The 21,365-nt window shown below is 35.6% G+C and overlaps 1 protein-coding gene across 3 annotated transcripts in view; it reads right to left on the reverse strand.

The window, feature by feature from the left end:
• NEMF (nuclear export mediator factor) overlaps positions 1-21,365 on the reverse strand; it is a 53,766-nt gene that overhangs the window by 13,299 nt on the left and 19,102 nt on the right. For 2 of the 3 annotated variants that reach the window (XM_082618624.1, XM_082618622.1), the window contains exons 9-22: positions 21,186-21,256; positions 20,668-20,743; positions 20,219-20,281; positions 18,491-18,568; positions 18,199-18,407; positions 17,759-17,950; positions 17,314-17,377; positions 15,277-15,365; positions 9,648-9,751; positions 8,226-8,288; positions 3,123-3,235; positions 1,753-1,810; positions 1,223-1,281; positions 1,012-1,135 (exon numbers count right to left, since the gene is read on the reverse strand). In XM_082618624.1, the coding sequence (XP_082474750.1) occupies positions 1,012-1,135; positions 1,223-1,281; positions 1,753-1,810; positions 3,123-3,235; positions 8,226-8,288; positions 9,648-9,751; positions 15,277-15,365; positions 17,314-17,377; positions 17,759-17,950; positions 18,199-18,407; positions 18,491-18,568; positions 20,219-20,281; positions 20,668-20,743; positions 21,186-21,256 (1,363 nt within the window). The remainder of the gene's footprint in view (positions 1-1,011; positions 1,136-1,222; positions 1,282-1,752; positions 1,811-3,122; positions 3,236-8,225; positions 8,289-9,647; positions 9,752-15,276; positions 15,366-17,313; positions 17,378-17,758; positions 17,951-18,198; positions 18,408-18,490; positions 18,569-20,218; positions 20,282-20,667; positions 20,744-21,185; positions 21,257-21,365) is intronic. The other variant, XM_082618623.1, reaches the window with a different exon arrangement.

Below are 21,365 nucleotides of genomic sequence, written 5' to 3' on the forward strand. Positions count from 1 at the left end.
CCAGAAAAATGCCTGATCTTCCCCAAAGGTTACTCTGACTTAGACAAAAGGATACTCTGATCAGGAATTGTTTGGAATAAATTATCTCCAAGATCCTTTACTACAATAAATTTCTTAAGACATTGCGACCATTTCTACAATGAAAACTATCGCTTGTCTTTGTTAAGTATTTCCAAAAAGGAGGAAAATAGAAGTAGTTATATAAATTCTGCCACTTTTATTATAATTTGCACATGAGAACTGAAATGAGATAAAACAAGTTACATAACTGACACACAGCAAGTGTTCACACTTTTGCAAAAGGAACACTGTCTAGTAGTAATAATATGGTCTAGTTACCTCACCTATAAAATAAGATGCTCACAACCGGTTGTGAGAATTCAATAAAAAATAATGTAAATAAAGTATACATGTCACAAACATGGTGAAAATTCAAAAAATAGAATCATGTACAATAGCAGTTGTAAGTGAAACAATGAAATATTACTCCTAAAAAGGAATGACTCTAGCAGATGTAAAAATAACTTAGAGGGCATACATTCCCTAGTTCCTTTAGGTAGGTAGGTAAATTTATTTCAGCCAACCACAGCTGCTCTCTACTTGAAGCAAATACATTATTAAATCAAGCTAAATTCTCATAAGAAATTATACTTGTTATAAACTCATCTTTGTATTGCTTCTAATTCCTAAACCCAAAAGTAAATGCTCACTTATATATACCCAAGTCTATCTCTGTTAAACACATTTATGTACTACTCATTGAATACTGGGGAAGTTTTATAATATAAACATATATTCAAGTATTAGTTATGGATCCAATTAAACACTTTACAATTCACTAGAATAAGTATATTTAACATTTCCAAAACCAAAATTCAATAAAGTTGAAGCAAGTTGGGGTTTTTTTGGAAATTTTAATTACCCCAAAAGAGATGATCTTCTAAGTAAGAATTTAGAAGCAAAACTAGACAACAGAAAACATTATAAGCTACTTTATTAAAATCTGTAAACTACCTAGTTGTTCCATTTCTTCTGATATGAGTTCACTTGTGCAAATCGCCAGTGTCTCCATGTCTTCATCCTGCACTCTGACTTTTCGTTCACCCCGATGTCTCCAAATACAAGACTCATCGACCTATGGAAACAGTTCTTTTCACTGGTGGAACTTTAGGTTAAGACTAATGAAAATCAGAAAAAAAATAAAGAAGAAGCTGAAGAGTACCTTAAAGAGGAAGCTAAACCCCATCATTAGATGTGAGGGAGGAAGGAAATTCTTTTTTCCTACAAAAGATAATGTACATAAATGTTTTAAAAATACTGTTTTCTCCATTTTATGCTTGTAAGATATCTGCCACAATGGTCACATTTGTTCTGTCTTTCCTCTGTCATGAAGGAACATTTCCCATTTACAGAATTTGGCATTATGTACAGGAACAGGAATTAAGAAAGAAAAAATATGAATGCTTGCTCTCATCATCTGGGTTAGTCAGATCCTGAATAATCTATTTTTAGAAAAAAGGTCATGCTATACTTTCTTACCCTTATAAATGTAAACTATATGAAAGTACACTGTCATCAATAGAAATATATATGGAGATGACATGTCAAATGCTAAATTTGCCACACCACAGCAAAATTTTCCTTATTTAATAACAGACTTCATATATGAAGTCAGAATAATTAGTTTCTATTCTGAGAATATTAGTAGATGGTCCTCAAACCTGTCTCCATAATCCACTGGCAAGTCATTACCTCTTATCATGAAGCTTCCTGTTGTCAAATATTCTCCAGTTGGTGCTGTTTTAGACACCTGAGGAACACAATAATACATTATACTCTTGTCTTAAGAAATATGTTTTCTAAATTTTCACCTGAGAAAGTAAAGCCATATTGAAGTATAAACAGTACTACGTCCTGAAAAGTTTATAATTTAGCAAAAATTCTTAACACTGAAGGGCTATCTCTTTAAAGATAGATATATCTTTGTCCATAACAAAGAAAAGAAATAATGAAGGGTACACTACATCAATCATTTTCAAATGCCATGGACTAGAGCCACAACTGATCCACATTTCCTCTAATGTGAGACATAATAAGAAAAACAAGGATAGTTTAATAAGCTCATCATAAAGGTATAAAACTATATTTACTATATTTATTACATTAAATCCTTTCCTGAGATACATTTTTTTTCGGTAATGAAATAACCTTTCATCTTAGTAAGTAAAGATAATAGCATATTTTTTTAAATATCTTCTAATTTGGCAAAATAGGAAGTGAGCAACGTAACTCCACAATTTAAAAAAATTTTACACATCTTTGAAATACCCAAATCTGACAGTATCTTAACTAGTAATAGTTATGCAAGGGATTAAAAGCACACTAAAAAAACCTATTCATAAAAGAATTAAAGCCACTTTTATAATAGTACCAAGGCAGAAAATATAATCCCAGAAGTGATATTAATTTCCTAAGGACACAATATCAAAACATAGCAGAAAATAATATAAACAGATATAAAATGAAACTAAATCTAAGGGAGGATAATAGTATTGAACTATTTTTACCTTGCTGTATAGCTTTAAGACTTTGTAAAAGTTTATCATTATCAATTATAATTCTTGAGAATGTGAAATGAATAGCAATGTGAAGTCATATATGGAATGAAGTATCATCAAAAAAATAGCATTAACCACAAAGAAGGACAATTGCTAAAACCAAGTGCATAGAAAAAACCACTGGATATACCTACTTTACAGGAAGGGCCAAAGAGAATTCAGAAAATTTCAACAAAGGTGAACAGGAGAAAGACTTTTTAGGTCAGTAGGCCAGTCGTAACTGGAACAGTCTTTATCCCATATAATTAAATGGATCACTCTCAAATCTTACCTTTCCAGAAAGGCCTTCCCTGACACTACATTCAAAATGGTAGCCTCTATCACTCTCTATCCCCTTACTCTGCTTATAAACTTTGTTACCTGCCACTACATATCTATTTTTCAACACCAAAATGTCAACTCCATCACAAGGTACTTTGTCTGCCTTGTTCAATTCTATATCCTCACAATTTGGAACACAGTTGCTCTTACTAAATTAAGAAAAAGGACCACAGCCCTTATTACCTGATGATGGTACACCCACCAAGCACTAGTGATAACTCGTGCATCCCAAGCAGCACTGTAGCAAAGTGCCATCGTGCCAGCTTCAGTCAAGGTCCGAGGGGGAATTGGCTCTCCTGTAATAACAATACTACAATGCTTCAGTACCAAAGAACAGACTTTCTAGAGCAAGACATGGAAACCACATGCAGCATAACAGGTTCACTCCTCTTATATTTTAAATAATAATACCACACTTTAATTTCAGTATTACAAGAAGTTACTATTTTTATTAAAATGTATTTACAGGGCTTCCCTGGTGGTGCAGTGGTTAAGAATCTGCCTGCCAATGCAGGGAACACGGGTTTGATCCCTGGTCTGGGAAGATCCCACATGCCACGGAGCAACTAAGCCCATGCGCTACAACTAATGAGCCTGCGCTCTAGAGCCTGCAAGCCACAACTACTGAGCCCATGTGCCAGAACTACTGAATCCCACAGGCCTAGAGCCCATGCTCCACAACAAGAGAAGCCACCGCAATGAGAAGCCCGCACACTGCAATGAAGAGTAGCCCCCGCTCGCCGCAACTAGAGAAAGCCCGCGCACAGCAACAAAGACCCAATGCAGCCAAAAATAAATAAATAAAATAAATTTTTTAAAAAATGTATTTACACAGCAGGTTTTTAAATGGTCTAAGTAAATAAAACAAGTCAGAGAAGAAATATCCTCACTTTTATCAGTAATTCTAACTTCATTCCAGAAAGGATAATTTAGAAAAATCTATTCAAAGGTTGAAGACTTCTAGAATTACTATATATTGCCTGATTTGTCAAAATGAAGAGCATATTAATATACCCCTACAGTAGGAATTCAAATATTTTAAAATTGGGATATAATTCACATACCATAAAATTCACTCTTTTAAAGTGTACAATTCAGTGGGTTTTAGTATAGTCATAAAGCTATGCAATCATTACCATTAATTTCAGAACATTTTCATCATCCCCAAAAGAAATCCTGTATCTATTAATAGTCACTCTTCATTTTCCCAGCCACTGGCAATCACTAATCTACTTTCTGTCTCTACAGATTTGCTTATTTTGGAATTTCATATACATGGAATCATACATACCTGGCTTCTTTCATTTAGCATGTTTTCAAGGTTCATTCATGTGAGAGCATATGTCAGTACTTCATTTCTTTTTAAGTCTGAATAATATTCTATTATATGGATATACCACATTTTGTTTATTAATCAATGGATTGACATACAGGTTGTTTCCATTTCTTGGCTATTATAATGCTATTATGAATATCTGCAAATAAGTTTGGACATATGTTTTCAATTATCTTGGAATACCTAGGAGTGGAATTGCTGGGTCACATGGTAAAATCTATGTTTAACTTTTTCAGAAACTATGAAACTATTTCCTATAGCAGCTAGATCATTGTCCATTCCCACCTGCAGTGTATAAGGGTTCCAATCTCTCCACAACCTCACCAACATGTTACTGTTTGTTTTTCTGTTTTTTGTTTCTTTTGGCTGCCCTGTGTGGCTTGTGGGATTTTAGTTCCCCAACCAGGGATTGAACCCAAGTCCTTGGCAGTGACAGGGTGGAGTCCTAACCACTGGACCGCCAGGGAATTCCAACTGTCTGTTTTTTTATTTCAACTATTCTTGTGGGTGTTAAGTGGTATTTCTCTGTGGTTTTTTTTTTTTTTTTTTTTTTTTTTTTTGCGGTACGCGGGCCTCTCACTGCCGTGGCCTCTCCGTTGCGGAGCACAGGCTCCAGACGCGCAGGCCCAGCGGCCATGGCTCATGGGCCCAGCTGCTCCGCGGCATGTGGGATCTTCCCAGACCGGGGCACGAACCCGTGTCCCCTGCATCGGCAGGCGGACTCTCAACCACTGCGCCACCAGGGAAGCCCTTCTCTGTGGTTTTGATTTGCATTTCCCTAACGGACAAATGATGCTGAGCATCTTATCATGTGCTTGTTGGCCTTTTGTATATCTTTGGAGAAATGTCTATTTCACATTTAAAAAATTTGGTTCATTTTAAAATTGCCTTTCTATTGTTGAGTCAGAAGAGTTCTAGAGTTCTTTGGATATTGGTCCTTTATCAGATAAATGACTTGCAAATATTTCCTCCCATTCTGTGGACTGTCTTTTCACTTTCTTGATAGAGTCCTCTGAATTAAAGTTTTAATTTTGCTTAAGTCTGATTTGTTTTTTCTTCGGTTGCTTATGCTTATGGTGTCATATCTAAAAAATGACTTCCTGATCCAAGATTATGAAGTTTTACACCTTATTTTCTTCTAACAGTCTTATAGTTCTAGCTCTTATATTTAGGTCTTTGATATATTTAATTTTTATAAATGGTATGAAGCAGGGGTCTAACTTCATTCTTTGGCACATGGATATTAGTTGCATCAGCCCTATTTGTTGAAAACATTATTCTATCCCCACTGAATGGCCTTGGCACCCTTGCTGAAAATCGACTGACCATAAGCAAGGAATCTCAATCCTCTTCATTAATCTATCAGTCCATCCTCACACCAATATCACACTGTCCTGATACCACACTGACTGTTGTTTTGTAGGAGGTTTTGAAATCAGGAAGTGTGAGTCCTCCAATTTTGTTCTCCATTTTCAAGAATGATTTGGCTAATCTGGGTACTCTGCATTTCCACATGAATTTTAGTATGAGCTTTGTCCATCTCTGCAAAAACAGGCAGCTGGAATTTTGAGAGGAACTGCACATATCTGTAGATTAGATTAATGTGGGAAGTACTGCCGTCAGAACAATATTAAGACTTCTAATTCATAAACACTGGAAGTGTTCCCCTTTATTTAGGTCTTTCATTTCTTTCAATGATGTTTTGTAGTTCAGTGTGCATGTCTTGCATTTCTTTTTGGTAAATTTATTACTATTTTATTCTTTTGTAATGCTGTTATAAGTGGATGTTTTATTAATTTCCTTTTAATATTGCTCATTGCTAGTATATAAAAATATAACTGACTTTTATATATTGACCTTATATCCTAGATGTTGCTGAATTTGTTTATTAACTAATAATTTTTAGTAGATTGCTTAAGGTTTAAATATATAAGATTATGTCATTTGCAAACAGAGATAGTTTTATCTGTCCCTTACCAATTTGGATATTTTAAACTTTTTATTGCCTAATGGCCTACTTAGAACCTCCATACAGTGTTGAGTAAAAGTGTGGCAAGAACAGATGTGCTTATATTGTTCCTGATCTTGGGGGAAAAGCTCTCAGTCTTTCACCATTAAGCATGATTTTTAGCTGTGGATTTTTTCATAGATGTTCTTTACCAACTTGAGGAAGTTTCCATCTATTCTTAGTTTGTTGAGTGTTTTTATCACAAATGAGTACTGGATTGTTACCAAAGGCTTTTTCTGCATCAATTGAGATCATCATGTGGTTTTTGTCCTTTATTTTACTAATACACTGTATTACATTAATTTTCATATGTTAAACCAACTTTGCATTCCTGGGAATAAATCCCACATTATCATGTGTATAATCCTGGTAATATGCTGCTGGATTCAGTTTCCTAATATTTTGTTGAGGATTTTTGTGTCTATATTCATAAATGATATTGGTCTATAGTTTTCTTTCCTGTGATATCTTCATCTGGTTTTGTTATTAGGGTAATACCAGCCCTATAGAATGAGTTAGAAAGTTCCTCTCTCTTCTATCTTTTGCAAGTTTATGAAGGATTGATGTTCAGTCTTCTTTAAAAGTTCTGTAGATTTTAGGAATTTGAATCTTACTGTTTTGGTTAGTCTAGCTAAAGGTTTATCAGTTTTATTGATCTTTTCAAAGAACTAACTTTGGTTTTGTTGAATTTTCTCTACTGTCTTTCTATTCTCTGTTTTGTTTATTTCCACTCTAATCTTTACCATTTCCCTTCCTTTCCTTACTATGGGTTACCTGCTTTTCTTTTTCTAAATCTTAATGTGTACAGTTTTCTTATTGATTTCAAATCATTCCTCTTTTTTATTATAGGTAGTACAACTATAATCTCTCTCTGATCACTGCCTTAGTTGCATCTCATAAGTCTCAATAAATTTGTTTGCATTTCATTCATCTCAAAGTATTTTCTAATACCCCCTGTGATTTCCTCTTTGATCCACTGGTTATTTTATGAGTGTGTTGTTTATTTCCACACATTTGTCAATCTTCTAAATTTTCTTCTATTAGTGGTTTCTAATTTCACTCCATTATGGTCAGAAAATTTACTTTATATGATTCATTAGTTTTAAATTAACTGAGACTTATTTTATAGACTATCATATGGTCCACCCTGGAGAATGTTCCATGTGCACTTGAGAAGAATGAGTAATCTAGTGTTGTGAGGTAGAGTGTACTAGAGATATGTGTAGAATCTAGGTAACTTGAGTGTTGTTCAAGTCTTCTATTTCCTTGTTGATCTTATAGCTAGTTATTCTATCCATGATTGAAAGTTAGGTATTGATGTCTTGAACTACTATTATTAAATTGTCTATTTCTCCCTTCAATTCTGTCAGATTTTGCTTCATGTATTCTACGGCTCTGTTGTTGGATGCCTATATGTTTGTTTATTTATTATTTTATAAATTTATTTATTTATTTATTTTTGGCTGTGTTGGGTCTTCAGTGCTGCACACAGGCTTTCTCTAGTTGTGCGAGCAGGGGCTACTCTTCATTGTGGTACGTGGGCTTCTCATTCCAGTGGCTTCTCTTGTTGCAGAGCACAGGCTCTAGGCATGTGGGCTTCAGTAGTTGTGGCACATGGACTCGGTAGTTGTGGCTTGCAGGCTCTAGAATGCAGGCTCAGTAGTTGTGGTGCACGGGCTTAGTTGCTCCGCTGCATGTGGGATCTTCCTGGACCAGGGCTCAAACCTGTGTCCCCTGTACTGGCAGGTGGATTCTTAACCACTGCACCACCAGGGAAGTTACAGATGCATATATGTTTATAATTGTTACATCTTATTGATGGATTGACACTTTTATCATTATAAAGTGTCCTTCTTTATCTGTATTAGTGATTTTTCTCTTGTACTAAAAATATTTTAAAGAAAAGAATTAAAGCTATGAATAATAGAAAGAAATATATTACCTGTTGGATTCTTAATTACACAGCTAGTTGCTCCATGAAGGTCAGCATGTACATAAATGTCCCCTTTAAAACAAATAAGAAATAATACTTTAAGTCCTGTTTCTTTGTTTTTAAGTTGAAATTGTTTATTTACTTATTGTTTAATGGGTTCAAAATCCAAAAGGTATAAGAAGACATATAAAGAAAAGTCTATCTCCCACTCCTGGGAGATTTCTCATAGGCCTCCTCAGAGGAAAGCAATGCTAATAAGGCAGATTACAAAAATGGTCACAGTTCTTCTCCCTCCCTCTATCCACACCTCTTTGCTCTATGACCTTGAAGCTTCTCCCATCAAGAGGTGGAGTCCACTTCCCCATCCCTCAAATGTGGGCTGACCCCTTGACCTGCCTTGGCCAGCAGAATGTGGCAGATGTGACCAAATGCCAGTTCCCAGCCTAGGCCTTGAGAGGTGCTGTATGCTTCCTCTTTTTCTCTCAGAAATTTGCTGAGTTACCATATAAGCAAGCCCAGGCTAGCCTGATGATGGGTGAGAGACACATAGAGATGAGTCATCCTAGCAAGTGCAAAGGTCCTGAGGTCCATAGATGGTTGAGAAATGTGACAAACAGCCAGGAAGCCAGAAGTCAGGAGCCCTGTAAGCCACAGTGAGGACTTCTAGTTTTATTCTGAAGTGTGTGATAGCAACAAATGAATAAATGAGCAAACAGATGAATGCAGGAATGAATGGTCAACTAGGGAAAAGTGAAGTGCATGGTTTCTAACAGAAAAAATGAGCAGCCATTGTTTGTAATGGATAGTTCATCTGAGATTTGAAACTCAAAGAAGAGCAAAGCCCATACAGTTCCATGAAAGGCTCATCTCACAATGAACAAAGTTAGAGGAGACAGAGACCAAGCCCTGGGTACCATGTAACCTAACCCTGTTGCTTTCTTTCCTGGTTCTGGATCCTTAAAGGACATCAGATTAGCTCTGATACTGATTATTGATTTCTGATACCCACACTGAGGGTTCAGCCACAGTGAAGTGGTGGTTATCAGCAAACAAAAACAAATGAGAGGCCTTACAACAGAGCGCTTAAGTCCTGCTTCTAAAAGTGAAAAACGGTCACAAACTTCAGCACTGAAAAATTAAGCTTTTAAAAATTTGATCTACAATGACTTTGGAGGATTGAAAGCTATTTTCTTAATGCAGTAGAAAATCAAAAATCTAATACTACAGATTAGCTCGGCATTACTACTTTAGGGATATTCACTTAAAATGTGAATCAAGTATCAAAGCACATATTCAACAAACCATAAACCATGAAATTCTTTCTACCAATTAAATCTGTCAAACAAAGGAGTACAAGATAAAAATCTACACCTAATATTGAGATAACCGATCCAGTTACTTAAAATTCTTCAGAATTTTAATCTTACCTACCTGGTGTCAAGTATCTTTTCACAATTACTTCATTCTGTTGCTGATCTCGTCCACCAATAATTAGATAGTTCTCTGAGCTAATAAACCAGAGGAATTTCTCAAACCTACCAAATTTTAAAGAAAAAAGTTAACATTTCTTTCCCTTCATAGTTGCCTGAATTCACACCCTTTTAACAAACAAAACAGTAAGCTCTCCTATCTGTGAAGGTCAAGACAACATGATGGCTTAATTTCTTAAGACATCAAGCTGAATTTTACTGAAAACTTGCAATACAAATTGCCCTAGGATATTCTTAAGACAGTCTCAGTAGAAAACAATTAAATTTTATGTTTAAAAAATATGTTCTCTCGGGCTTCCCTGGTGGCACAGTGGTTGAGAGTTTGCCTGCCGATGCAGGGGACACAGGTTCGTGCCCCAGACCGGGAAGATCCCACATGCTGCGGAGCGGCTGGGCCCGTGAGCCATGGCCGCTGGGCCTGCGCGTCCAGAGCCTGTGCTCCGCAACGGGAGAGGCCACAACAGTGAGAGGCCCGCGTACCGCAAAAAAAAAAAAAGTTCTCTCTTTATCTTCCTCCCATATAGACAGCCTTCTTAAACTGACGTTATAACAATGAATTACAAAAAGCAAAAGCATAAAATGTCACATGGTCCCTAGGTTTAGCTTTCTTTCAGTGGGGCACTGGATAGGCTTTGGGACCACTGATGAGAAAGAAAAGTTGTTTTCCCATTCTGTCCTCAATTAATCAACTGAATAGTTTACATATATGATATTCTTTACAGTTTAAAAAAAATACTAAAAACCAAAAATTCCTGTCAGAAGTGTAAAATTATAACTTTTCTCAAGAAACAAATTAACTTCGGTTTTCATGATTAATACATACCACCATGATAAAAAGTAAAGAGTGTATATTTGTATGACGTTTAGAAAATGAGATGAACATAAATATTTCCTATTTTACATGACTCGCAAGATAATTTTTTTATGATTTAACCTAGAATTTTAAAATTTCTGGTTAAAGATGATAGATTGAGCACAGGCATTAAATGAAACTTCCTCATAGCTCACAAAATATAACAGCAAAAGGACTCTATTCCTATTTTCTAATCTGATTTTTTATTGAGTAATACATATACATGGTTCAAAAAATGTTTTAATTACATTAAAAAGTATAGTGAGAGATCCTACATCTCTTCAGTTCCCACAGCTACTGCTAACCAACTGGCCATTAGCTTCCTGTATCCCTCTCCAGAGTTTTTTAAACATACAAAAGCTAAAATAAAATGCTTATTCTAAACCTTTTCTCTTTTTCAGACACAACACACTGTTCTGCATATTTTTTTCTTTTTTCACTTAAAAATATATTTTCCTCATTGCTGAATGGATGTACTATACTGATTTAACCACTTCCCTATTGATGGTAAAGAGGTTTGCAAAAAGACATAAACCCACAAGGACAAAAAGAATGTGAAAGATAAATCAAGGATGTATTTTGTAATCATCCTAGCAGAGGAATGCATAACTAACAGGCCAAAAAAAAAAAGCCAACTAATCAAAAGAAAGCAACAAGGAAGACAAAAGAGAACACAGAACAAATAAGACACATTGAAAGCTAGCAGTAAGATGGTTAGATTTAAACCCAAATATATCAGAAATTATATTAAATATAAATGTAGTCAATTCTCCAGGTAAAATGCAAAGACTGTCAGACTGGGGAAAAAACGATATATACTCCTTTAAAATATAAGGATATAAAAAGGTTGAAATATAATGATGGAAAAATACCATGCAAATACTAACCAAAAAACAGTTTATACAGTTTTAACATCTCACACAGATGGAAAAAATAGATATAAGTTAAAAGGACATTTCATTAAAATTAATAAAAGGCTCAGTTCACTGAGATGATATAACAGTTCTATATTTGTATCACCTAATTACATAGCCTCACATAATAAAGCAAAAGTTCAGAAGTAAAAGGAGAAACAGATAATCCAAACTGTATGATATTTAACACACTTCTCTCAGTAACTGGGAAAACAAGCATTAAAAAGAGAATTATAAAGGTGCCAAAGATTTGAACAACATGATTGATAAACATGATCTGATATTTAGAGAAATGCACTCAGTAACTGTAGAAAAGACACTATTTTCAACTATATATGAAACATTTATAAATAAAGCTGTCCATAAATAGACTGGGCCATAAAGCAAGTTTCAACAACAAATACCAAATGACTGAGATAATTCAGAATATCACCTCTTTTACGCAAATTAAGCTAAAAATCAGTAACAAAAAGATAACCAAAAACCCCCATGTGTTTGGAAAGTAATACATATACTTCTAAATAATGCATGAGTGAAGAAATCACCATGGAAATTAGAATATATCTTGACATGAAAGATAATGAAAATACTAAACAACAAAGCTTTTTAGATACAGCCATGCTGAGGGAAATTAACTGCCTCTCATATATTAGAAAAGAGGCCAGGGGAAGGGGGAAATCAATGAACTAAGCTTCTGTCTCAAGAAATCAGAAAGGGAAATGCAAATATATCCCAAAGAAAAGTAGAAGGATGAAAATAATTATTAAAATAGAAGGCACATATATAATACTGGAGATGAATAGTCAAAAACTGGTTCTTTAATGATATTAATACTACTGAAAATCCTCTAGTCAGATTAATCAAGAAAGAGAGAAGGCACAAATAATTCTTGAGTGAAAAGGGAGAAGTAATTAATGATTCTAGGGATGTTAAAAACTTAAGTGGAGGGACCTCCCTGGTGGTCTAGTGGTTAAGACTCCGTGCTTCCACTGCAGAGGGAATGGGTCTGATCCCTGGTCAGGGAACTAAGATCTTGCATGCCACGCGGCGTGGCCAAAAAAAAAAATTAAATGGAATATTATAAACTTTTTGCCAATCAATTTCAAACTTTGGACAAAATAGACAAAGTCTTAGAAAAACATTGCTAACCAAAACTAGAAAATCTGAGTAGTCCTTTTATCTACTAAAGAATCTGAATCTGTAATGAAAAACTTTCCCATAAAGAAAACTCCAGGTGACTTATATCAATGTTTAAGGACAAGTGATAAAGGAACACTTTCCAATTTGTTTTACGAGATAATATAACCTTGTACCAACACTTAACAAAAACATTATGAGAAATGAAAATTACAGGTCAATCATATTCATCAATAGAGATGTTAGAGAGAGAAAGAAAAAAGCAACAAAATTTTGAAAGCTGGAAAATAATGAACAAGTGAGCAGACTCAAGAAGCTGAATCCTGAGGTGACGGTGCAAAAAACCAAGAGACAAATCGACTTACACTGTGTGACCCATAAAGAGCACAGGTACTGCTAAAAATAGGGTTTAAGATGAGGTTTAAAAACAGAAGAACTGACTGAAAATCTGATCAAGAAGTAACCACTTCCCTAGATCTTTCCAGCTCTGAACATGGTGGTAACTGCCCCTTCAACACTCTAACAGAAAGTCAGAAATTAATTCTCTAAAAAGGGTGCACAGAAGATCTCTGGACTAGGGGAAACATATCACAGTTGTAAGTAGGGGTAATATATGTAAAATAGGGCAATTAAGTAAATGTATGAAATACGGGATACTAAGACTCTCCAGCTTATTATTTCCACTGAGCTCCCAAAATGGTGATAGCCAGGTCTTCACTTTACAAATAGAAGAGAAAGAAGCTTTTGTGGGAAATGAGACCAGCCAAAAAGGCAAAAAGCTAAAGACTTCAAGAGTTCCACAGATGGCCCACACAGATCATTTTACAAGTCCAACAACCCACAAAGAACTTCCAATCACCATTTTAATGTTCTGCTATAAAAAGTGAGTAGACAGTCAAGGATCACCAGACGTACATAAGTGAACGCTGGAGACAAAACCAACAAATAGAAAAAAGAAACTTGGAGAAGACAGACCTGCAAGAAAAGGATACTAAATAAAATGTAATACATCAAAACTATTCTCAGTTATAAAGAAACTAGAGCAGTAAGTTTTTTTTTAAGTAACATTCAAAAAACCAAAAACAGCTTAAAATTAAAACATTATAGGAAGAAATAAAAGATTAAAGAATTCAATGGAAGGATTGAAAGATAAAGTTGAGAAAATCTGGGGCTTCCCTGGTGGCGCAGTGGTTGAGAGTTCGCCTGCTGATGCAGGGGACATGGGTTCGTGCCCCGGTCCGGGAGGATCCCACATGCTGCAAAGCGGCTGGGCCCGTGAGCCATGGCCGCTGAGCTTGCGCGTCTGGAGCCTGTGTTCCGCAACGGGAGAGGCCACAAAAAAAAAAAAAAAAAAAAAAAAAAAGTTGAGAAAATCTCAGAATATACAACAAAAAGTTGAAAAACAGAAAATGCAATGCCATAGGACTGCTAAGGGGGGGTCCCATATGTAAAACATGAGACTTCTAGAAAGAAAGAAAAACAAAACAAAACAAAAAACCAGCCAGAAGGTAGGCAATTTTCTAAGAAATAGTTCAAGAAAATTTCTCCAAACCACATTTCCAATTTAAAAGGCCCACAAAGTATCCAGCATAATGGATAAAAACATCACCAACCTATATTCCTATGAAATTTTGGAAAACTGAGAGGAAGAAAAAAAAGATCTAGAAGCTTACAGAAAGGCAAAAACAAGTTTCCTATTAAAATTGCAACTATCAAAATGACAGCAAACTCAAGATCAAATCTGGAAGTTAATACAATGGACAATGCCTTTTTAAAAGTCTGAGGGAAACATATTTTCAAATTAGAATTCTATACCCATCCAAACTGTTATGAGTAAAATAATTTTTTTATACATTGGACACCTCAAAAACTTTACCTTCTACATACATACCCCTTTTCATGAAGCTTCTAGAGCACATAGTCCATAACCAAAGAAAAAGGAAGTTTGAGATTCAGGACAGAAGATACAACACAGAGAGAGGTTACAGAGAAGTTCTAGGATAATAATAAAAGGAGATCTTAAAATGCTTACAGTAACCAATCTAGAACAAAGTAGGTCAAAAAGCTCCAGGAAAGACTTCTACAAGAAGATGATACTGATAAAATTCCAATATGTTTGAACACACTTGGAAGCGAATTTGGACATGGCTAATAAAAAGAACAAAAATAAAAAGAAAGCAAATGAAACAATTATTAACTTCAGGGAAGATAAAATACTGAACAGGAAAGGAAAACAGAATACTATATGATCCAGCTCTGATTACAACTTAAATATTCATAATAATGTTAACACAGAACATCGGTCTTGACAAAATTATGCTGTAAAGTATATTGAGAAGCCAGGTGATGTGTGTGTGTGTAATGGAGCACAAATGGAAAGAATAAAATCTTCATCTTTCCATAGTGGGAAGTTATTAACAGAGTGTAAAACAGAAAAGTTAAGAAGCAGCAATATATTACTAAGAGAAATGGAGATATATATCAAAAGATTCAGCTAAAAGAGCTAAAAGTTTCCTTGGGAGAGGAGGCAATAGGAGTAGGGATAAAAGTTTGCAGGGTTACTGGTTTTTTAACAAGCTTTGTACAACTGCTTGATTTTCTAAATAATGTGCATGTATAATTTTGATAGAAAGAAAAAATGTATTTTAAAAAGGTAGAATACTTACCAATACACTTTTCTTGCTTTTTGAATAGAGGTAACTGTCTGGACTTCTTTTAAGGTTTGCTTTGTTTTCTTTTCTGCTGATTTGAATGCCTATTTATAAGAAAAGAGTTTTTAGGTAATCTGTTGAAAATTTACTTAAATAACACCAAGTAAATGACAGGGGAAGAAATGGGTTTTTAAATGTCACAAATGGCACTATCTATACACACACACCATACACACATGAAAGTAATAAAATGGGGACTTTCCTGGTGGAGCAGTGGTTAAGAATCCGCCTGCCAATGCAGGGGACATGGGTTCAATCCCTGGTCCAGGAAGATCCCACATGCTGTGGAGCCACTAAGCCTGTGCACCACAACTACTGAAACCCGTGCGCCTAGAGCCCGTGCTCCGCAACAAGAGAAGCCACCACAATGAGAAGCCCATGCACTGCAATGAAGAGTAGCCCCCACTCGCCACAACTAGAGAAAGCACATCAATGACGACCCAACACAGCCATAAATCAATAAATAAATAAATTTATTTTTTTAAAGTAATAAAGTGAAAAATTTTGGCCTTAAATATTAAAATGATTTGTATACAAATATCTGCTCAAGACCTACAAATGAAAAAGAGTTCATCTGTTTACCATGTACTCAGTGCAATCATGTAATAGGCTTTGGGCTAGATGTCAGAGACACAACAATGAACAAGACAAAGTTTCTACTTCCTACCCCACTGGGGTCTAGGAGAAGAGACATATATAAAACACATAATTATTCAAATAAACATGGTAAATGTTTCAAAGGATGCTATGAAAGTATAACAAGGGAATCTAATTTATAACTGATTATGGTCAAAGAAGGTATTTCTGAGGAAATGGCATTTAGGCTGAAGCCTGAAGGATTAATGGAATTATCAAGGCAAAGAATACAAAGAGCACTGTAAGCAGAAGGAAAAGGCCAGCTTGACCAGCAAGTATGATCATAGGGTAAATGAGGTTGGAGAGGCAGATAGAGAGCTAAGTCAGGAAGACCACTCCTTTAACAGATATTAATGTGACTATATTTCAGGCAATATTCTAGGGACGGGGACACAGCAATGAATAAAACAGATAAAGATCCTACTTTCATGCAATCTACATTCTAGAGGGAAGACAGATAAACATATGTTGGGATGGGTGTTTTTAAAAAAGAAAAACAAGGGCTTCCCTGGTGGCGCAGTGGTTGTGAGTCTGCCTGCTGATGCAGGGGACACAGGTTCGTGCCCTGGTCTGGGAAGATCCCACATGCCGTGGAGCGGCTGGGTCCGTGAGCCATGGCCGCTAAGCCTGTGTGTCCGGAGCCTGTGCTCCGCAATGGGAGAGGCCACAGCAGTGAGAGGCCCGCGTACCGCAAAAAAAAAAAAAAAGAAAAAGAAAAACAAGAGTAAAAAGGAAGTGATTGAGATAGTATTATTTTTACTAAGAGTGGTCAAGAAAGGCCTCTCTGATAGTCTTAAGTAGACACATGAATGATGAGGGGGATCAAACCATGAAAAATCTGAGGGGAGAACATTCTTGGCAGAAAGAGCAAGTGCAAAGGCCCTGAGAAGGCAGTATGGGCCACTGATGTAGGAACAGCTTAAGATCCCACTGTAGCTGGAAACAGTGTGTAACAAGAGGAGTGTGGGTGATGTGATCAGAGGGAAGCAGATAGGCCTCCCTACCTGATCCAGGCTTTAAGGTGTCTTGTAAGATGGGAAGAAACTGGAGGATGTTGAACAGAGAGAAATGACTTCATTTTTTATTTAAAAGGATTGACTGGATATGAGAAGAGTCCAGGGTGACTCCAACATTTTTAACTTGAGCAAAAAAGGGAAAATTACTGAGATAGAGACCTGGGGAAGAGAGGGCTAGGGGAGGAAAAAAATACTGGAAATACACACATTTAAAGTAAAATTAAGTTTGAAAGTATTTCTGAATTTGAAAACCTCATTTAAAGAGAAGAAATAATTAAGTCCATTAAATTAATAAAGCAGAGGAAAACAATTAACGTTCACTCTAAGAAATATTAAGTACCTTCTCAGCAGCTTCAACGGTCTTCTGTGTTTTCTTAGCAGCATATCGCTTGTGATCATAATACCTAGAAAAATATATCTTTTAATTTTAGATAAAATCTTTATTCTTTAGTTTTCTATTTATGTTATTTCTAATTTTACAGACTCACAAATCATCAAGAACAACTTTAAATACTTTTTAAAAAAGTATTTCACCTCAAAGAATATACAGTCAAAATAATGATAGTTCTTACCCTTAATACCCTAACAGATTTATTGCAGATAATATTTTGCCTAAAATTTATACTTATGGGAATTCCATGGTGGTCCAGTGGTTAGGACTCTGTGCTTCCAATGCAGGAGGCACGGGTTCAAACGCTGGTCAGGGAACTAAGACCCCACATGCCATGCAGTGTGGCAAATAAATAAATAAATAAATCAATAAAATACTTAAATTTATGACTTACTTTTTGGCATTGGCATATGCTGACAAGCTGAGATCAACATCAACAAGCAATGGCCTATTTTTCTGAGGCTTTTGCAGTTGTTTATTCTTTTGCTTTTTTTTTTTTCCTTTTGGTGGTTCGGTTTCATTTTTCTCAGTACTGATGTCACCATCAACATCATCATCTTCCTCCTCTGATAACAAGTATGGATTTCTATTAAAAATATTCAATAGTATTTCACTAATGTCAATGACATCACTTTTTTATTTTCAATTTTTTTCTCAAGGAAATTATAAATGGTTTACAGTACTTAAATAGTTGCATTATTTTAATGTAAATTAATTTTTTTCTGTATTTTCAAAGATAAATTTCCAAATAAAAAAAATTTCAATGAATACAGTGAAAAATTAAATAGCAAAATAAAGACAAACACTAACTGCTTAACTAAGAATCAAACTTACCTTAGCAGCATTGTAACATGATTTGTTTGTAGTTTTAATTCTTTGATTGCATTTGCAACAGGGTCTCCTTGAGCTTGGGCTTCTTTCACAATTAACCCAATTTCTGTCCAGTCTATCTGGTTGGCTAAAGCACTTCGAACAACCTGAATGGCTCTGTCAACTATTTGTAGGTTCATTTCTATAAGCTCTCCTTTAAGTTTGTCTATTTCCTTATGAAATAAACCAAAAACATTTGTTACAATGCCAAAGTTACCATTTTTGAAAAAGTATCTGAAAAAGCGAAACATAATACCTGAGCCTGCTGAAGAGCTTCTAATCTGTTTTCATGATCCTTTCGGACATTATCTAATTTCTTCAATGCTTGTTTTTCCTTTTGTTAACAAAACAGAGTTTTTAAAAATTAGATTTCTTCTACCTTCTGTACCTTCTCTCTTTTACCTCCTGAAACTCACTATCCCACCCCTACTTCTGCCCCCTCAATGCTGTTACCTAACTAGCTAAAGTTCCCCATAGTCCATCTCCCCAGGTCTATCCTACCCCAAAGTGTTTCATGCTCCAAAATTACCTCTCCTGACCATCTACATCCCATTCCCTATATAGGAAGGTCTTTTGATTACAGGTTACATTGTATGTAAGATATGCCCTACTGCCCTTGCATTATTCAAGCAGGCAGAATTCAAGACATTTTTCCCTATGACATTAAAGTTTGGGGGAATGCATTTTTAGCATTAATTCCTAAAATAGCTTCCTTTTATTTTATTGCTGCTTTTAATTTTCTCAGCCTTATTTCTAGTATTTTACAGAGTATTCTTCTTCCTAAATTAACAACACAAAGGCTCATGGTAGTTATGTGAACTTTTATACAGTCAGCCCTCCGTACCTGCAGATACAAAACCTGCAGATATGGGAGGCTAACTATATTCACTGTACTACACCATTTTATATAAGGGACTTGAATAGCCTTGGATTTTGGTACCCACAGGGGCTCCTGGAACAATCCACTGCAGACACCGAGGGATGGCTGTATAGCATTCTATCACGTGGAACTTACATATTAAGGTTACTGATGTGGGGCTAATTTTGTAACACCAGTAATAGCATCACCAATTAGTGAATGTTTTGCAGCTGGATGTAATACTTAAAATATTTAAGTTATAAGAATGGTGGCTATTAAAAGAACACACAGTGATTACTAAAATAATTCACGGGTATTCTGATGTACATAAAAACACGGGGTTCAGTGTTACTCTTAAATATGTTTACTGACTAAAGTGCTGCCACCATGTGGCAGTCACACTATGCAATTCATGTGACCCACTTGCTTTGAAATTCCGCTCTTGTTAATTTTTTTTTACAACCGAGGTGGGGAGGACACAGAGATTCACATAATTTCAAGTTTTTGCACACATATTTTAAGATTCTATGAATATTTCTGAAAAATCTAATCAAGCGTGACTTTGGCCATTTTCTAAAATTGTTCTGCAGTAAAAGCTCCCCAAACATGGTCAAATGCGCTGGGAAAACAAAACACAGCATATTAAACCCTCTTTGTGGAGTCATGATACATGCAAAGCATATTAAAGGCCTAGTTCAAAAGCCCACTTTAAAAAAGAAAACAGTTTAATGATAAACAAATATATACTTATTTGTATAGAGAAAACTATTCCCTCTCCTTTGGCCTATTTAAAAATCTCCTCTTTGAAACACTATTCCCTTTACAGCAAAGTTTGAGAAGCTTTGGGTTGTTGTAGTAAAGCAAATCATACCAGGGAATAAATAACAGGCCTCCTTCCCACTGTATTTTCTGGCTTAGAGAATATTTGATATTCTAATGGAGCAAATGAGCATATATTTTTTAAACACTGATAGTTCCCCTGGACCTTTATTAATATACCAAGAGATCAGGGCATTCCCAAACTACTTCTAAAAGGCTGCCCATTCCTGTATGAGAGCATCACCTACCCAGCAAACCACACTCAAGGCTAGCTGGTTTATATAAATGTTTTTAATAACACCATACCTGTTGTAAAGCTTTTAAATCTATTTTCTGACCTTCTATCTTGGAATAAAATTCATCTACGGCCTTATCAAAAGAAGAAAAAGACAATCAACTAGCTGGAAAAAAAACACACAAACATGGTCTCTGCTTCAACTTGCATTCACAGAATTTTAGGGTCCATTTTGTTTCATAACACCACTCAAAGAACTTGAGTAGATTTCCAGTAAATATATTATATAGCTAAGCAGTCAGGAATCAAATTAAGTTCAATCTTTGGTCCTTCATCTTGAAATAAAGAGGCAACAAACATTTCCACTAGTTTGTATCTGTAACTGCACTGGTTTTTAATGTCCAGATTCATAATGATTGTAAAGCAGAAATATTTTCAATTTCTCAATCAAAGCAAGTTGATATTAATTTAACAACTCACATCACGCTAACTGGTCAAAAAACAGAATCAGAAAACCCACCTTGTCAAATGATTCAAATTCTATGTATGGACATTGTGAATGTTGAGAAAACAAGAAAGGATGAAATTCCTCATACCTGTAAAATATATTTACCAAGAACATTAATAGGGACTTCCCTGGTGGTGCAGTGGTTAAGAATCCGCCTGCCAATGCAGGGGACATGGGTTCGATCCCTGGTCCGGGAAGATCCCACATGCCACAGAACAACTAAGCCCGTGCGCCACAACTACTGAGCCTGTGCTCTGGAGCCTGCGAGACACAACTAATGAGCCCGTGTGCCACAACTACCGAAGCCCGCACGCCTAGAGCCCATGCTCCGCAACAAGAGAAGCCACTGGAATTGGAAACCCACGCACTGCCACAAAGAGTAGCCCCCACTTGCCGCAACTAGAGAAAGCCCACGCACAGCAACAAAGACCCAATGCAGCCCAAAATAAATAAATCTATTTTTAAAAAAAGAAAAAGAAAGGAACATTAATAAACACCCAAAGCAAATTGACCCATGCCTACATACTTACGTGAGTATGTCTTCGGTTGGTTTATCTACTTCCAGGCTTGGTTTTATTTCTCTTTTCTGAATGATATACCCCTACAAAAATCCAACATTAAAACTAATTTCTATTCATAATTAACAGATTTACTTTCCTTGAATGATATTAATTTTATTAATTTACAAAATTATTCTAGTTATAAACAAT

The sequence above is a fragment of the Mesoplodon mirus genome (assembly GCF_964341445.2).
Source record: "Mesoplodon mirus genome assembly, chromosome: 4".
Lineage (NCBI taxonomy): Eukaryota > Metazoa > Chordata > Mammalia > Artiodactyla > Ziphiidae > Mesoplodon > Mesoplodon mirus.